This window comes from Tetrao urogallus, assembly GCF_951394365.1.
Source record: "Tetrao urogallus genome assembly, chromosome: 20".
NCBI classification, from domain to species: domain Eukaryota; kingdom Metazoa; phylum Chordata; class Aves; order Galliformes; family Phasianidae; genus Tetrao; species Tetrao urogallus.
In genome coordinates this window covers 6,869,757-6,888,050 of record NC_136833.1, presented here as the reverse complement: position 1 = coordinate 6,888,050, position 18,294 = coordinate 6,869,757, and the positions used below count along the sequence as shown (strand labels likewise).

Genomic DNA, 18,294 nt, shown 5'->3' with positions numbered 1-18,294 from the left:
GGGACCTTCTTGTAGGTCTTTTCCAACCTTGGTGTTTCTGTGATTCTGCTCATCAGAATGTGCTAAAGCTGATCAAAAGCAGGAGTAACAAACAAGAAGGAATTTATTCCCTTTTCTTGGGTGTGCATCCCATAGCCCTGTATGGTGCCACCAAGCTTCTTAAATAAGATTGAGATCCTTCTCTGGTGTCATGCTGTATGTATACTATGAAAGACCTTGAGAATAAAAAGTCTCTAATGAAACATCATGTTAAGTTGCTGCTTGTTTCTCCCAGTCCTCCCAAACACACTTCCTACCAGAAAACAAGCCTTGCATGAAGTATCATTTTATGGAGAAAGTTAAGTGCTCTTTCCTAGTGACTCAGTCAAATTTAATGTGATTATTCCTTATTTCACAAGCAGGAATTACAGAACAAGGAAATGGAGGACCCTGTGCACACACAAACAGACATTAAATGCAAGCTGTTTCTTTTCAATGTAATGAGTGAGATGGCAGGCTGAACGCAACTCCAGAGAAAGCAAGGAAGTGAAAGGAAACACTGAACAGCCGAGAACAAAAATAATAATAATTAAACAAAGATGACGCATCTCAGGCCATTCCAAACAGTAATTTATTTTCCCTGGAACATCACCATGGCAGCCCCCACAGCAGCATCAACATCTTTCCCATAAACCACAGGGAACGGAAAAATCCTTTCCACTTCCTGCCTCAGCACCTCATTCCTGGCAAGAGCGCTCCCGCTCCCCAGAACTCTCCGCACTCCTGTCTCCAGCAGGCGCTGCACTGGCAGCATGGAACAGAGGTTTTCAACGAGGCCCCTGCACACAGCTCTGGTTACGTGGCCCAGGGAGAGCTCAGAGGCAGCAATGCTGGTCACTGAAGCCAACTGCTCAGGAGTGTGTCTCTCTCCAAATATGGTTGGGTGGACTGAGAGATGGCTGTCGTTTTGGTCCAAGGCTGCTTTGATTATCTTTGCATAGATGGCAGACTCTTGAATCTGAAATCCTGCAGATCAGAAATGTCACGTTATTATTCTGAAGAGGTTTAGTATATGTTACATGTGGAAACTTAAAATGAATATTGAGCTATTTGTTCAGAAAAATGCTGTATACCTTCTTCCTTTGCATCAAAGGTCATTGTTTTTCCAGGATTATGAACTCAGTTCTCTCAATCCAAACTTATCTACTATCTGTCATACCAGAAAACCTTTTCTGATGGAAGAAATGGCTGTTTCTAGTAATACACTATCTGTCTCTGCCTACACTGTGCAAAGTCACAGAAAACAGCACCTCTTAAAGGCAATAATGGCAGACTTCACACACAATTCAGCCACTGAAGCTGAATGCTGAGTTCACTTCAAGAACTCGCTGAAAGAATTATTTCAGAGCTTATTTCTGTATTGTGGAACCCAGGAGATTATAAAAAATAAACAACAACAATGAAAACCAAAACACCACAATCATAAACGCCACATTTAAAGCACTTAGATGATAAATATGAGTTTAAATCTTAAAATCCATCAGACTGCTCTAAAATACGCATTAAAAGCAACAGACAAAAATCAAGGGACTCTTTTGGACTGCAGCCACACAAACTCAGAGGCTGTTCTAGAATTTATTGACCTTTCCTTTAAAAAAATAACTTGCAAAAAACATTCTCTTCTGTTCTTAAAACAAAAGAAACCCCCAAATCTAGAGGCAGTGTGAATGTTGAGCCCAAAGATGACTGTCCAAACACGTTCACTAGCTTCCAAAGGAAATTCCAGACACTGAGGAAGCATGATCAGGCCTACATCCTTGTTCCTTATACAGCATGACAAAACAGCCCTGAGCTTGCTCCATTACCATAGCTTCCCTTTACCGTGATCAACCACAATTTTAAGTCTTAATTACCCTTAAATTAACTTACCTAGCTCTTCTGTCCACCGTGCTACCATGTTCACAAATGTTGCTAGCACATTGCCCCCATTAAGTGATGCTGCCACTGCCAAGTAGTCACCATCAAAGTAAGGAAAGTAAGTGACAGCTGAGGAAGGATCCGGTGTCTCCGGAGGCTGGAAACCCGAGGGCATTGAGATAGTCAGCTGAGCAGAGGTGCTGATATTGAGAACTAGAGAAAAAAAGAAAAAATTCAGTGTTTCCAGTCCTACTCTGAAGGAGGACAATGAGAAAACCAAGCAAGATATCAAAATGATCGTACCTGCATCAGTTCTTTCAGTCAGACAGGAATAAACGGAGCACTGAAAGTCTCCCAGAGCAATTCCCACTTTTGTTCCCTTGGGTATTCCATGCCATGCACTGATTGTCCTGCCTGCAATACTGCCAGGGTCTCCCACCTCTGGAAGCAAGTGAACAGGAAAGCCAGACTTTTTCAATCTGCAATCAGAACAATATCATTGCAGGAAAAAATACCATTGCTGGATTTGCAGATGCTTTCATCTGTTTAAAAAGCTCAGTCCAGTTCCAGTTCAACAGGTTGAGTGAAGAAGAATAGTCTGGAAGAACAAATAGCTTTTCTTTATATACAATCTGATTACCTGAGATGATGAAGCAATACCTGTATAAAAAGTCAGACAGACAAGCAGTTCCACAGTCAAGGGACAATTATAAATATTCAGCTTTAAATTCTCCAACAGAATTTTGAGCTGTCATGCAGTTAGTGGTTCAAAACCAAATCACAAAGAGTTAAGTCCAACAAACTCCTTACGTAAATAAACTGCAAGGCACACTATTTTGCTACAGCAAAAACAGGAGATTAGTGGGAGTTCAGCATGCCAAGTGCAAGTTTCTGACACTCTTTCAAGGTATTAGGCACTAATTTACCTTCATGAGAAGATCTTGGAATCCTGGCCTAACCTAAGCCCTGAAATACACACAGCCTTATGGCTTTGCCCTGAAAGAGCAAATCAGTAAAAATAAATAAATAAAACCAGCTTCCTGCAAGACTTCCCATAGCCTAGAAAATTGTAACTATTATCACTAATAAATCTTAACAGTTACAAGGGAGCTCTGTTGAAAGAAGTTGCCAGTATTAACAGTATTTTATCATCACAGCCTTAGATGCAGCATTAACTTCTTCATCCCATCCCACCATCACACAACAGAAAGAGAGAACAACTCTGATAAGTCTCCCAGCTATGCTGTCTTAGGTATTTCTAAAAATACAGTGCCATAAAATACATAATTTTATATAACACAGACACAGACACCACACAGAACAAGAGCAAACCCAACAGTCCTTCAGTACAAGCCACACCACAAGTAAGATCACTCTACTTGTAACACATTCATACTTAGGGCCCAAAATGGCATTCACTTTACCTGACACAAAGCACGAAACCCACTGACTGACCTTAGCACTTACATGTCAGTATTCCAGCTTTTGTTTCTGGAATTAAAATATCCCCAGCTGGCGGCATTCTGGACAGACATGAGTGGCTTCTTCAAGTCACACAACATGGCAACCACATAGTCATGGATAGTACCAGCTGCATCATAAGACTTCAGAAAGTCTGGACTTTTAAACAAAACATTTTAAAAAGAAAATCAGCAAAGGGAGCTTTTAGACCTTGGAAGCAAGGTTACGTCCAGTGCTACAGGAACTTCAGATGTATGCAGTCTCATCTCCTAAAAACAAAACAGTAATCTCAGTATCTCAGTGATTAAATTGGATTTGGTGGGCTGTTATTGTTTTCTGTTAGTTCATTTTTGCTTGTTTGCTGTTGTGCACGTTTTTAATTGGATTTGTTTTCCAAGCTCTTGCCACAGCAGCAACACTGCTGGTATTTCCTCATGGAAGATAGAGACAGTGGCACGAGCTGTCCAGGTTTGAAGGAACAATACAGCAAAACATACAAGGAAGATAATAATTATTTGTACAAGAATGTCACATTCCAGAGCATCCGAGAAAAACAAGCACATTCCTGCAGTTGCTATAAGATTCACAAACTACACAAATGAATATGTACCAAGTAGTGAAACAGAACGGGAACAAATCAAAGACTTTGGGCTAGTGAGTTGCACGGCTCTAAAGCAAGATCATGTCACATCCCAGGTATCTACTGAACACATGTTGACTGAAAACAACATCTAATAGATATGTCTCTATTTAGCCTCAACTTATGGATGAGGAAGACATCATCTCTGAGAAATGTAGCCTCCTGCAGATGAAACTGAAGACCAAATCCTTCTGGTGCAATGTTGTAAGTGAAAAACTGCATCCTCTGCAAAAATGCCACAATAAAGCAGAGCATCAGTAACACTTCATAAGAATCGTGGTGTCTAAATAAGGAAGGAACTGAAATTAATTTAGGGATTGTTTCTTTAACATCTGGCAGCAACCAGCCAAATCAAATCTGTTACTGTTTTAGGCATGTCTGTACTTTCCACAGTGTGCACAACCAAAGTTAGTGTTCAAGCTATTTCAGTAGACTTTCTTTGAGCAGTAGGCTGCACTATAATTATTTTATTTCTATGTAGTCAAAATTTTTTCCTTTCATTAAAAAGATCTGCAATATTCTTAATGAGGTCAGAAAGACTTACATGCTGAGTTGCACAGTTTATATTAAAATCTGCCATTACAAATACTCTCTGAGTACTTAATATTATGATTAGAAGCCCCTGAGCTCATAGTTGTATTAACATGCTATAGGAATACTAATTGTCATATAAATTCAAGATGAGAAACCCTAAGTGAAACAGCCTAACACAGATGCCCTTTTGAGAAACAATGTACCTTTTCTTTAAATACCAGTAGATGGTGGCACAGCCAAATCCTGTAGCCAAGCTGATATGTGACTGTGGCAGAGGAAGAGAAGAGAGGAAGGCAGGACTGCAGCGGCCATCTTGCCAAGTAACCAGATGACTGACTTCCTCTGGCTCAAAGATAGGGCCAGTACCTCCCTCCGTCCACTTGCAACCTGAAACACAGCAGTGTTTGAGAAGTCCAGTAATTACCAGCAGTGCATTCACTGCCTGGCATTCTTTACTTCCAGATCCTCTGAGTTTGTCAAATACAATGGGGGAAAAAAAAGCAGAAACAGTGAGGTCACCCCAATAGCGATTATAATCAAATTAATTAGTCACAGTTTCCGTCCTACATAACATCATAATTCCAGTCATCCTCAAATAATTTTGCATTTCTGCTGAGAGGTAAGAAGCAGATATGACAGCTCTCAGATACAAGAGCTGAACTGCCACATCGTGACTGAAGAGCACAGTATTTGTATGATGGACAGTGCATAGTTTCATCCATCTTTTGAGTCAGTGCAATTGCAAACCTAGTTCTACATGTATTAGGCAATGGACTGCAAAGTACCAAAGAACACCCCTATCCAGAGAAGGATTTAATTCAGTTTTATCAGTCTAGCACTTTTTAATTTTTCCAACAGAGATCACTACACCTTTTATTAAGCTGTCAGATGTTTCTATGCAAAGGCATCAGTTCAATTATGGCAACTTCTCATGGCTGCACAGAGCCTTCTCAGCAACGTCTGCATTGGTCCAGTGCAGTGTGCTGCTTCCTGCTCCCCATGAGCACTCCTAAAGCAGATTACAGACACCTCAGAGCAGCAAATCAAGCAGAGGTTGAGCTCCAGCACTGGCCTGTAATGTCTGCTAGTAGCATGCTCCACAGCACAGCTTCAGCCTCTGCCAACTACTGCTCTCCCAGATAATGCTGGGCTTCAACGTGGGGACAGGACAGGCCACATGCTGTATGCAGTTGGCCCTGTAACCAAAGCAGCTTTTTTGGTTTTGTTGTTGGTGTGGCAGGAGGCTTTCAAGTTGTGCTGTGCCACTTCTCCTTCAGGTCACAGAAGAGACCTGGCTGCTTAACTGACCAGCAAAATACGATTTAAAAGGTTTCTTGGGTTGGATATAGGGCTTTGAAAGTATACACACAGAGTAAAAAGCAGCCATGAAAGGTGGGAAATATTACAGGAAACATGACAAGCAAATGGATACCTTTTCTTGCTGTCTTAATTCCCTGCTCTATCAAATCTGTTTGAAACAATTTTCAAAATGCTCAGTTCTAAATGGATCCAAAGAAATATTATTAACCATAAATCTAACCCTAAAGGATGCTATTAAAAATCTAATTTGTATCCCAAAGTGCATGAATTCACTTAGTCTACTCAAACAAATGGGAGCAAACATCCTCTTTCACAAGATATAAATGAAACAAAAGTAGCATGTGGCTTTAGGAAATAAAATATTAACCAATATCACACAAAAATCTGTGCCTATCAGTCTATCACAAACCCAAGAGGTTTTGTTATACAGCCCTTGGGACAGCTGGAAAGCAAGCAACAGCTCCTTCAGTCCATCAGCCTTTGGATTTTTTTTCTTTGCAATCATTTTAGTATTTAAAGTAAAACTGCAACCAGTAATGAATAGCACTGTGTCTCCTTAAGCAATTAAAACTGGCAACTTCTGATAGGCAGTGACCAGTACTTTTGGAAAATTTCTTCTGCAATTTACAATAAATCTCTGCTTATCTCCTATTACTGTGCTGCCAAGCAGCATTTCAAATTAGCATAGCAATATTCCCTGTTGGATAGCTACTGCTGTGCATAACCTAACATACAGACCAAGTATAGCTTGCTTTCCAAGGCACACACAGAAGTGTTAATACTGCTTCTGCAGTAGAAGTATTGAGGTACTGAACAAGTAGGTAAGTGTTGCTCTTTTTAATGTCATTCTCCTCATAAAAAAAAAGTAATCCATGTGGTCCAGAAGTTCTTCCAAACAGCAGCAGATCATACAGGTAGCATATGATGGACAAACAATTAACAATTCACATATAGGCAATTCCACCTTCACATTTATAACTGCACTCGCTCCACAGGGATCTCACAAGACTAAACCCTCCAAACAATCTGTGTAAACAATGTGGTTATTTATAGTCAGCAGCTGAAATGACAGTAATTAAAGCAAAATCCCCACAGAAGATGATGAACATGCAGTAGTTTCTTACAGATCACTTCAGCGCTCAAAATTTGTTTTCTGCATCATAATACTCTACACAGGAATGCCAAAAAATTAATGTTACCTTGATCTCTTTTCCAAAACACAATCCCATGCATTTGCCCTGTAATGCCAATGTGACTGACTCTTTGAAGCTGCTGCTGAGGTAGAGCAGCAAGGCATTCATTCAGGGCTCTTATTATCCTCCGGCTGTCCTGCTCCATTCCCTGTAATCATGAAACATTACACTGAGCACAAAGCCATTAAGACTCACTCACTGTATTTATTAAACAAGGCTACTCTAGTCAGAAGCAAAGAACAGAATTCATTTAGCTTAATAGCACGCATTAGAATAATATTCACTACTAAATTGAAAGAAAGAATACAAAATAAACCACAAAACCCCAAAACCAATACTAGCGAATTGAGAATGAGATAACAGCATCTTACACTGAAAGCCAAATATTTCTTAATTTCTTAAGACATAATACTCAAATATACCTTTTTTTTAAAAAAAAAAGTCATGCTTTTGAACATTCAGATTACTTTGACAGATCAGAATGAAGATTGCAAGCCAAAGTGCTTAAATACAGCCTACATATACAGATGTGTGTTCTTGCATGTATATAAACTTCTAGCTGTGAAAACGTGAGTGTAGGGAAAAAGATTGGCCTGTTTGATATCTGCTTAGAAATGAGCCCTTGGAAGCACAATGCTAGCCTAGAGAATGCTGATACTTCATGTTCATGTTTGTGATTCATGCTTTATTTGATTGACCAACACAACAGAAATAAAGCCTTTTAACAGGTGTATATGCTTCTGGTTATTTCCATGGGGAATTTCCAGTCAGGATTCCATCTCACATTGAAGTGCAAAATACCCTCCCAGTTGGCAAGTGCTTGTTGTTTGCTGACTGGCATCAAAGACAAGGTGATGATTAACAGAACAGGTTTAGGTTGTCTTGTGACACCTGTGACTACAGCAAAAGCGGAATCAGACTTTCTGCAGGCCTGCAGAGTCTCCGTAGTGAAAACTGAGCTTGAGATACCATTTCAGATGTGTGAGAGGCTCAAGCAGAGGCAAATCATTTACCTCTATGGTGCTACTTAAGGAATGTTCTCAGCACCTGCCTCCATTTTGAACAAAAAGAGGGAATAAGTTCTTAAAGAATTACTATTCTCACCGAATGCACTATTCTCATTGTAACCTGACCACTTCAGTACTTAACCAGCAGTTTGTGTCCTTTTTAAAATAGCTTTACTCGGCTTTCTTGAAGACCAAGCAGAGAACATATTAATTCTAATTTCAGATACCCAAAAAACATGCAGCAACCATCTGTCACTCCAGGCATAATAATAATAATTAAAAAAAAAAAAAATCCAGGAAAGCCAGCAGAGTCCCCATAAACCAGTAACACAACCCAGCCACTACAAGGCAGCCATCCTGGAACCACCAGCAGCACTTCCAGCCCTTACCTGCAGTCCAGCTTCCACACTGCTGGTGTAGGCCTGCGTCTCTCTGGAGCAGCTCTCTGCCACCACCTGCCCTTGCTCTGTCCCCACCACCAGGGCAGCCTTCACAGAGGTTGTGCCCAGGTCTATACCCAGCACGCAGACAGAATCAGGCCCACCCTCCATGGCTGCTGGCAGACGGGACTGCGTTCACCTCGCCCACCACACACCAGCCTACACAGTTCCTGGGCACCACGCAGCGTGCTGAGCCCTCACACCGCTTCTCCTCGCCTCTGAGGGAGCTCCGAGGCCCCGCAGCGCGCAGCGAGCGGGAGCCCAGCGCTGAAGGAACAGCCTGGACCCTGCCCTCAGGACTCTGGCCAAACATGTCTCACCCTCACAGCTCCGGGGTGCTACCTCCATCTTGAGCGTGACAAAACGCCCCTTTCCTCAGCCCTCCCCAGCACCCTGCGCATCATTAAGCGAAGCACCAACACACAGCCCGAGCAGCCAGCGCACCCTTCGACCCGCCGCTCTCCCCCCCGCAGCCCGGCGCCCGCTTCGCTCGGACGCGCCCAAGATGGCGCCCGGGAGCGGCCACAGCGTGACACCGCGCGGCGGAGCGTGAGGCGAGGAGGCGATAGGCAGTCGCCTCACGTGAGGAGTTGAAAAGGGAAGAGCCAGGCTGTGTGGGACAGAGCTGCGGCGCTAGAAGGAGGTATGTGGGCTTTATCGGGTGCTGCTACCCAGGTATAATGCACCCTAAAGCGTGGGATGGCTCCTCTTCACCGCGCCCCTGAGGGGAGGGCGGCAAAAACTACAAAAAAAACTACAAGTCCCAGCGTGCGCCGCGCGGCCACGGGAGGGCGGGCTGCGGGGGTGCAGTGGCTGCTGAGATTTGTAGTTCCGGGAGGGAGGGGCGGCTGAGTGGCGGGAGCAAGGTGAGCGCTGTTTGGGGGGGGGGGGGCACCTCTAGGGCCGTCTGGCAGACGGGGACTGACAGAGTTACGCCTTTTTGGGCTGGGGTGGGGCTGTTTTAGAGCTGTGAATGGGCTGGTGCCCTCCCAGAGTTTGTGGGGTCTGAGCAGAGCCTTTTTTTTCTTTTTCTTTCTCGTGCAGTTCATCCACCATGAGGATGAGACAGCTCTTCCCTCCTGTTCTGCTCCTCGCACTTGTGCTGCTGGGGCACGGTCAGTGCTCGGCTGTCCCTGCTCGGACCCAGAGAGGTGGGTGAGGGGGCTCAGAGGCATCCCCCAGCTCACACATCAGGGGAGACCTCACCTCCCTCAGCTCTGCTTCCACACCAACCTTTGACTTTGCACGCTGTGCTGAGGCGGTGTTCTCACACACAGACCACTATCACAGGACACTTGCCATATACTTCAAGAGTCACGCTTGGATCTCGTTTGAACATCTGGTTATCTCGTGCACCTCAAGCAGTAATTTTAAACTAAATTTTAAACGCTATACCTACCAAGTTACCGAGATCACATCACAAGCAGTGTCATTTTAAAGTACCCTATTGCTTCCTCTTGTGAACTTTTGCTGCAATTCAAATATTTAGATTGCTTCTTTGTGACATGTTCGATGGTTATTTAGTTCCCCTTTTAAGTTGTTTAGTCTCCTTGAAGTACTGACTTATTTTTTTATTTATTCTAATATTACCCTGCAAATAGTAATGGACAATTTTCTTTTCCCCCCTCAGATGGAGTCATTGTACTTTCTGTCCCTGAAGTGGTTTTGTTAGAAAATGGGAGTTCAACAAATGTCACGATATCTCTGAGGTAAAATGATGAATTGAAACTTTGTTTTGTAGGTTTGTTTTTTTTTTAATGAAACTGGGAGGAGAAAGAAGGTAGAACTTCACCACAGATAGAAACTTCCCTACAGACTTAGTTAACTGTGCATAGAGAACCTGATCTGAGTGTGACTGGCCACTTCTAGACCATCACATCACTAAGTACCACTTTGGACCAAGATAGAGCCACAGCATCTGAAATATAGTTGGTCTCCAGCAATATCCTATGCCATTTGTATGGAAAATTGAGCAGAAGATATTACATACTGTCTACCTTGTATTAGCTGATTGAACTACCTTCCATATGTAAACTTAGAGTTCCTCCACTTCTTAAATGATGCTGAAGAGAAAGTTGCATTTCTTAGAAGGATCACAAAATTTCACCAAAAAAATTTCACCTTTTCAAAGAAATGCAATGACTCCAGATTAGGGACTGAGGCACTCAGTCTCATTGTTCAGTACAATGCGTTTTGTAGCTATCTTGGGCCTCTCCCAGGAAAGGGGTGTTAAATACTTACACTTAAAGATTCCAAAGGGCAGAGGTGTATGTGAAGGGAATAGCCAGGTGATAGTGTAGTAAGCGTGATGAAGAGAAAAGTAGCAAAACTGGGTGCAACAGATTGGAACTATTATTTCTGCAAAGAAGCATGTAGCAATTTTGTTCACAGACAGCTACAGGCATTTGAACTTTATGATACAGAGTGTACTGCTGTGCAGTCAGAACTCCTGGACAAATGCTTAGAGGAGTTCTTGGGTAAAGCTGTTCAGAACTATTTTACTTTTTTATCTTATATCACTACTGTAATTTCTGTTTATTATTACCTCAGTACTGTCTATCCTTTGTGCCTCTCATAGTCCCCAAAATCCTACCACTGAGCTTGTTATTCCCCTTCAGGTAATGGTTTTGCTATGCTATTTGTGTGGAACAGAGGCAAAATGTGGTCATGTAACTGTTCAGTGCCTGTCACTAGTTCAGATAAAAATCAGTACAGTGCTCACAGACGTGGTGTTGCTGTCCTTTTGAGTACTAAATAGGTACTGTTATGTACAGGCTTTGTTATGTTCATTGCAGCTCTGAGGAATTAACAGATACAAAGATTGCTTCAGGGCTGTGAGAGCGAACTCAGGCACCAGTCTAACTTGGCTCTTCCATCTTTACAGGGCTCCATTAAATGAGACATTGGTGATAACTCTCAATATTACACATTCATCAAAACACAGCACCATTGTTGAGCTACCAGATGAAGTAAGTGATAGAATGGACTTATGACTCTATGCAAAAGCCTGTTGCTGGTATGGTGCAACTTTCCTCATTCTTTCCTCCACTTTGCCTTGCAGATTCAGCTGCCTGCAGGTCACACTAAGGCAGGCTTTCAAGTGAAAGCAGATGATGTTGGACAAGTAACAGTTTATCTTTATACCAGTAATTCCAATTTAACTGGGTGAGAAACTGATTTTTAGTTCTGCTCACTATACTGCTTCGTAGAATCTGGGCTTCACAGAATCCTCTCCCTGTAGCTAACTGGACATGGACAATACATAGCTGAGAAGATGTAGTGACTCTCCAGCAACCCTCAAGGTAGTCAGACAAATATGAGCTATGGGAACTGGAGTGGTATAATATTGATGTTTTGGATTTTTACCAAGGTGACTGTGAGCACTTATGGCTTTTTAGTCTGCTTTTAATAACCTACCCCCAGAGTCTCAAAAATACATGTTCTGATCCAGGAAACGTTTGTCAATGCCTAGCAGGAAACCACACTTAGTGTGCAGAGCTTGTTCTGGAATGCTAATGCTGTATGTCCACATAATCGTAAGGAGATGCAGGTGTTCTGCTCCCTGGTTAGGGGAGCCCTCTGTTCACGGATTCTGGTCCTCTCTACCAGGAAAACAATCTAGCAAAAGGGAAGAAACTGGATTCTAGTTCCATGTTGCCCAGATGCTACTTATTAACAGGATAGTCCTGTGTTAGTTCCTCATTTTACTTCTCCTTTTAAGACTAGCAGTAAAAGCAGAGGTAACCACATTCAGAAAGCGATCAACAGGCCAGGCATGATCACGGGGCTTTGCTGGCAGAGCATGAAAAGTGAAACTGCTCTTGCATAACAGACCTTGTGCTTAGACTGTGGAAACCATAGGCACAAAATAGCCTTTTTGAAGATTTCTATGTAGAATAGAAAGAAAAAGGCTGAGGATAGGAGTAGGATGTACCCTAAATATAACAGGAACACTAAATAAAGGGGGAAAAACCTCAAGGAAACTATTTCTGAATCTTTGTTTTGTCTCAATGCCTGGACTCTGCTTGCTTTTCCTCTATGAGCAGAACAAGGCAAAAGACCATGAAATAAAGTATGAGCAGGCAAATTAACCTTTGTTTGTATTAACCTTCAGACCTAGGATTCAATTTCAAGTGATTCATAGCATCATAGTGAAATATGCTGATGAGGTGATTGGATGGATCTATTTCCTTGCTTGGTCTATCTCCTTCTATCCTCAACTGTTTGAGAACTGGCGACGAAAAAGGTAAGGAAACGTAAGATGCATTTCAGGTCCCTTAAGCACTTCTGAAAATCGTGTCCCGAGGTTCAGGGACAATCTTTGTTCTTGGGAATTATGCACGAAAAGATTGGAGGCAGGAAGAGAAGCAGAATAAAGTTTGGGCCTGAATTTATGCAGCACCAGTGAGCTTTTACAGATGTAGATCAGAAGAAATTCTGATTCTGAAGTTTGCCACCCAGTATTAACTCCTGATAGAGGAGGGCTTCCATGTATCCTGTGATGTCACGTTGCATGTATCATCTGGCCAAGGCACTTGTGCTGACACCCTTAAAATTTACTTCCCTTGTGAGCTGCTTACTAGACAGCAATTTGTGATGTTATCATTAGATTAGCTCCCTTTAAACAAAATGACTGCAAGTAGGAAAACTGTAGTATGAAAACTGAAGCAATCACTCTGGCAAAGACGCATTGCTGCTTCTGTGGATTTAGACTGGCATGATTTTTATCTGGCTGAGCCCACGAAGAGGTAAAGTTAGACAGCAACAAGCTTGGCAGTGAGAGCAGTTGTGAATGCTGGTATGTGGCATACAAAAGGATACTTCACCTTACTACTCAATGAACTCAGCGTCATGTCGTCACAACACCTACAGCTTTGGATTTCAACAAAAAGAATAAAAAAATTGCCTATCTGGCTGTATGTTCTAGGGATAAGTAATCCCTTAAGTTTAATCATATTTTTCTCCTTCTCTAGTGTTGTTGGACTAAGCTTTGACTATATAGCACTAAACCTTACTGGCTTCATAGCATACAGTGTGTTTAACGTTGGACTCTTCTGGATTCCCTTAATTAAGGTAATCATTATTCTCTTTACTATTTTTCAGGAGTGGAGGTATCTACATAAGGGACTTATGACACTTAGCTAGTTTTGGTTTCTCTTGCACTTAGGAAGAATTCTTACTCAGTTACCCCAGTGGAGTGAACCCTGTGGCTATCAATGATGTTTTCTTCAGTCTCCATGCAGTAGCTCTAACACTGCTCACCATTATCCAGTGCTGTATTTATGAGGTAAGACTCAACGCTGGACTGCTTGGGTCGCTCTGGCAGAGCTCCCTCTGCTGGACTCACCCTACCAGCCTACTGAAGTCATCTATCTTCCCTCCCTTTCAGTGGCCTTTACAGTCCAGCAGCCTTAACTTTTGAGTTAGCCACTCCTGCAAGCTTTGCTACTTCAGCCTCATGAACATTCTGAGCTTACAAGTAAACTCTTTAAAGACCCAAAATAACTAAAGCAAATAGGCAAGTTATAAAGTTTCCATGTCAATCTCTAGTCAGCACATAGATCATAGTTCTACACAGTACAAATACTCACACATTTTGATTCTTCACCTTTCAGAGTGTTCTTTGCACTAGGAAATTCCTTGCAATTGACCTCCCCCAGCTTCACCTAAAATAGCTGCAGAGGCCCATTTATAATTCTCACCCACTTCTCAGGTGAGACTGATCACTAACACTCAGGTGGCCATTGTAAAAGCTCTGATCTGAACAGGTGATTTGCTTTACCTAGTAACTGTGTTTTGAGGTGCTTCCTCTGGTGATGCTAAACCTGAAGCTGTAACAGCTGTTTATCATTGTTGTGGAGAGCAATATCACTTTATACTAAAGAATGGGGAGACAATGACTTTTACAGCAGTGGCTTTAGTGGCCTTCTGCATATACAGGAACTGTTGATGTCATCAGACTAAATACAAGAGCTTGTTATGGGTGGTGGCACTGAATCATAGGTATCGTAAATATTCAAAAATACTGCAGCAACATTTTTCTTATGAACGACAGCATTCTAAATAATGCTTTTGAATATTGCACAAAAGCTGCTGCAAACCTACAGCTGCTGGCTTAGAGTTCCCTCGTGGTATGAGCCTAACTGGTACAGCAGTGGGTTTTGAACTGGAACCTTCTGTAGTACTGAGCTTGTTTTTTATCTAACAAGTTTCTGGGCACGTAGGACCAAGGGCATTCTAAGTATATCTGCATTTCTCTTTCAGCGAGCAGGTCAGAAAGTATCCAAAACTGTTGTTGGACTACTGGCACTTGCATGGATTTTTACGTTTACAACGTTGTTTCTTGCTGCAGCTGAGGAGATGACATGGCTACAGTTCTTATTCTGCTTCTCTTACATTAAGTTAGCAGTGACACTGATAAAATATTTTCCACAGGTAAGCCTGAACTTTTCTGTTTTTATGTTAGGGTAATAGTAACATAAGTCTAAAGCACACGTTCTTGAAAGTCAGACTAAACTAAACCAGCAATTGTTGTTTGTTGGCCTTTTAGTGACAAAACAATGTAAAGCTCCTACATAGTATATGTCATAAATGCACTCTTTTATTGGGATTGCCCAGGGCCCAGCTACTAAAAAGCCCATATGAACAAAGATGCCTTAGTATATGAACTGTCTTACCAGGTAGGAACATCTTTAACTTATTTGAAGACTGGCATGAGATTTCCTCTAACACAACACCGCAGTAGACAGCAGAGTCCTGTCTGGTCTTAGTCTTGGCTGGGTGCAGAAAAACAAACAGGTGATTGGCACACCAAACTTCTTGTTACACATTCAGGCATACATGAATTTCCGTCGGAAGAGTACAGAAGGATGGAGCATTGGAAATGTATTATTAGATTTCATCGGTGGAAGCTTCAGCCTTCTGCAGATGTTTTTGCAGTCATACAACAATGGTAAGGCTGAATCTCAGCTGGTGGGGCCTCTGTAATGGGGTGGGAGAAACTTGCTACAACGCAAACAAAAACCTACAGGATTTTACCTTGGGAGCCTGTGCTACTGTAGCTGTCCTTGTACAAACAATTAAGAATGTCTCTATTCCTAGAAGATAGAAAATAACGTAGCTATTTTGAAGAAACAACAGGAGGAGTTACTTGCTTTGTACCAACTGTCTGTTAGTTAGTCTTAAAGTATTGAAGTAATGTAGGTAACAAATGTGAACTTCTTTACTTCGTATGGCATGGTCTTGCAGTCTTGAGATAAGATGAACTCATCAAGTTAGTCTTAACCTTTAATCTTGTGTTTGACAGATGAGTGGAAATTAATCTTTGGAGATCCAACCAAGTTTGGCCTGGGTGTCTTCTCCATCATCTTTGATATTGTTTTTATGGTTCAGCACTACTGCCTTTATAGGAGATGGGGGTATGAACCTTGTGAATGACAGCTCTGAACATTAAAAACTGAATTTGCCTCTTCCTGGCCAAGGGATTTGAAGATGCCTACTACCAGTTATCAGAAATACTGATTATTTATTCTGATCTGTTTATATTTTAATCTGCTTTGGTATGGAATACAAGCTGCCTTGCCAAATACTTTAAAGGATGTAAGGCTATCTAGCCTCCACTTGCAGATGGAAGACTCATGCCTGTGGAAGCTGCAAAGCCAGCTTTAGCTTGAGCTGGCCAAGCAGCACGTGGATCTTCTCAACTAACAACAGGAAAGAAACCAAAACTGCATTTTTTCAATTGTGTACCACTCCCAAAGTTCTGGCTTCCAAAAATGAGATCATATTAAACCACTTAAGATATTAATAACTAAAGGTGGTCTGTGGATTTAAGCTCTGCTGCTGCTGACTCTTTGCAGACCAAACCACAGTAGAACACCACTCCGGATGGCTGGCAACAGCAGCAGTGGTAACTGAAGGAGTAATAAAGTTGCTAGGGAAATAATTTAAAAAAAAAAAAAAAAAAACCACACACACAACTACAGCTGTTAGAACTTTTTCTCTAGGAGGAAAAAAAAAAAAAAAGCACTGATAATAATAAGAAACTGTATTCCTAGCTCACTTAAGCCTCTTTCAAAGGTGCTAAGACAAGTGCACTAACTTAACTCTGCTTGGTTCCACTGCCATGCCTTGAATTCTAAACTGTGGATGGTAATGAGTAGACTGTTAAAGGTGTTGTTTTGAAGTGGATCATGTCAATTAACAGCCCACTAATTAAAGGTATCAAACACATTTTTGTTCCTGTGCAACTTCCTAAGTATGTGTTGTGTGTTCCAGGAAGAAATTGCTACAAAAATCCAACAATGAAATCAGAACTTGCTAACCTTGACTGCAGTGTAATGATGTAGTCTAAAATCTGTCATTTGAAGGCAGAAATGATGTCTCAGCTGGAAGCAGTTGAGTGATACGGCATTATTAAATGTAAGGAGAAACAACTCAGGTAATCCAACTTTGTTTTATTGTGTGTAAAATCAAGTGAAATAGCAGTACAAATAGGAGCAGTTTTTACAGTAACAAAAATAACTCCAGCTTGAAAACCTTAAAATTTACCACTGAATTCTTAAGTTACAAAATCCAAAAGCAGTATTGGAGTAATTTAATAGATATAAAAATGGTAAATAAACATCTGCACACGTGTACAGAAGTCTGAGATCCAGTAATAAAACATACATACATGGCACAGCAGTAATGTACTGAATAAGTTAGACTACCACCTCAAGTTCTATTTACAAGCTTACCTGAAGATTGCTTAAGGAGAGTATCAATAAATGAATCAATGGAGGTGGGTTAGAAACTCCAGTTTGGGGATAACTGTAAAGCTAGCTCGTTAACAAACCACTAGTATGCCATGTAATTATTTGTGCAGAAATTTAAATTTGGTCAAGAGGCACTTGGACAATTTACTGGCATATTCATCTCTTCAATCAATAAGTCAGTCATTTGAACAATCTTCTAGATTGAAAGACAGACTAAAATCCACCCTTCCCACTTCAACAACAGAAGAAACTGGAGACTATAGATACAAGCAGCTCTTTTGGTAAGTCTAGCAACAGCATTTTCTTAATTTGCTCATCCTGGTTCATATTACTTTCATTTAAACTTGATTCATTTGTTACAAATTACTTAGGAACAAGGAGAATTAAGTTTTCTTCAATACCAAAGTTGAACTGTAGTGTCTCAAAACTTTTAATACCTGCTAAGTGTGCTAAATCTAACAGGCATTAATAACCTACTCAGTTGTTTGGCTGAAAAGGCTGCTCTGTACAGCAAGTCTTTGCAGTAAGCCATAATGCCCCCAAACCTTCAGCATACTCTGTCTAACCAGCACACAATGTGAGATGAGTACAGTGCTCCTTTCTACAGCAGCGTGCAACTCTTAGTCCAGGCATTTTAATTAGATAACATGGGAGGACAGGACAGCTCACTTCTAAAAGCTTAAGTACAGCAACCCCTCTTATCTTACTTGGCAGAAGCCAAATTCTTCTTGAATAGGAAACATTTGTGCTACAGAAGAATCCTGTTAGAATTGAAGCTTTTCTGAGCGCTTCCTTAGATAGTTAAGGGCTGGCCTGTCTTCCTGAAATCCATAATTATAATAAGGTTTTCTTCCCGTGTACCTGCAGGGAAAGCTTTATAGAAGCACTCTGAGGGGACTAAACTTTAACTACTGTTAATTACACCAGAGAAAGTAAAAATAGTGTTTACCACAGTTTGGAACATGTACTTTTTCCAGACAATCCTTCCTCACTTGATATCCAGTCTGTGCATCTCCCTCCCTAACCCTTCCCCAGCTTGATCACCGA

The 18,294-nt window shown here is 41.5% G+C and overlaps 2 protein-coding genes across 2 annotated transcripts; one reads left to right on the top strand and one right to left on the bottom strand.

The window, feature by feature from the left end:
* Positions 1-610: 610 nt before the first annotated feature.
* Positions 611-8,602, bottom strand: SHPK (sedoheptulokinase; the record flags this gene model as incomplete). The annotated part of the gene is made up of 6 exons (XM_079545313.1): positions 611-1,005; positions 1,909-2,109; positions 2,200-2,375; positions 3,364-3,511; positions 7,051-7,192; positions 8,441-8,602. 6 exons carry the CDS (start codon positions 8,600-8,602, stop codon positions 611-613), a joined length of 1,224 nt encoding a protein of 407 aa, XP_079401439.1.
* Positions 8,603-9,551: 949 nt separating this feature from the next.
* On the top strand, positions 9,552-15,928 carry CTNS (cystinosin, lysosomal cystine transporter; the record flags this gene model as incomplete). Its single annotated transcript, XM_079545354.1, has 10 exons — positions 9,552-9,642; positions 10,122-10,200; positions 11,376-11,460; positions 11,553-11,656; positions 12,606-12,737; positions 13,465-13,564; positions 13,659-13,778; positions 14,756-14,926; positions 15,326-15,443; positions 15,798-15,928. 10 exons carry the CDS (start codon positions 9,552-9,554, stop codon positions 15,926-15,928), a joined length of 1,131 nt encoding a protein of 376 aa, XP_079401480.1.
* Positions 15,929-18,294: the final 2,366 nt, after the last annotated feature.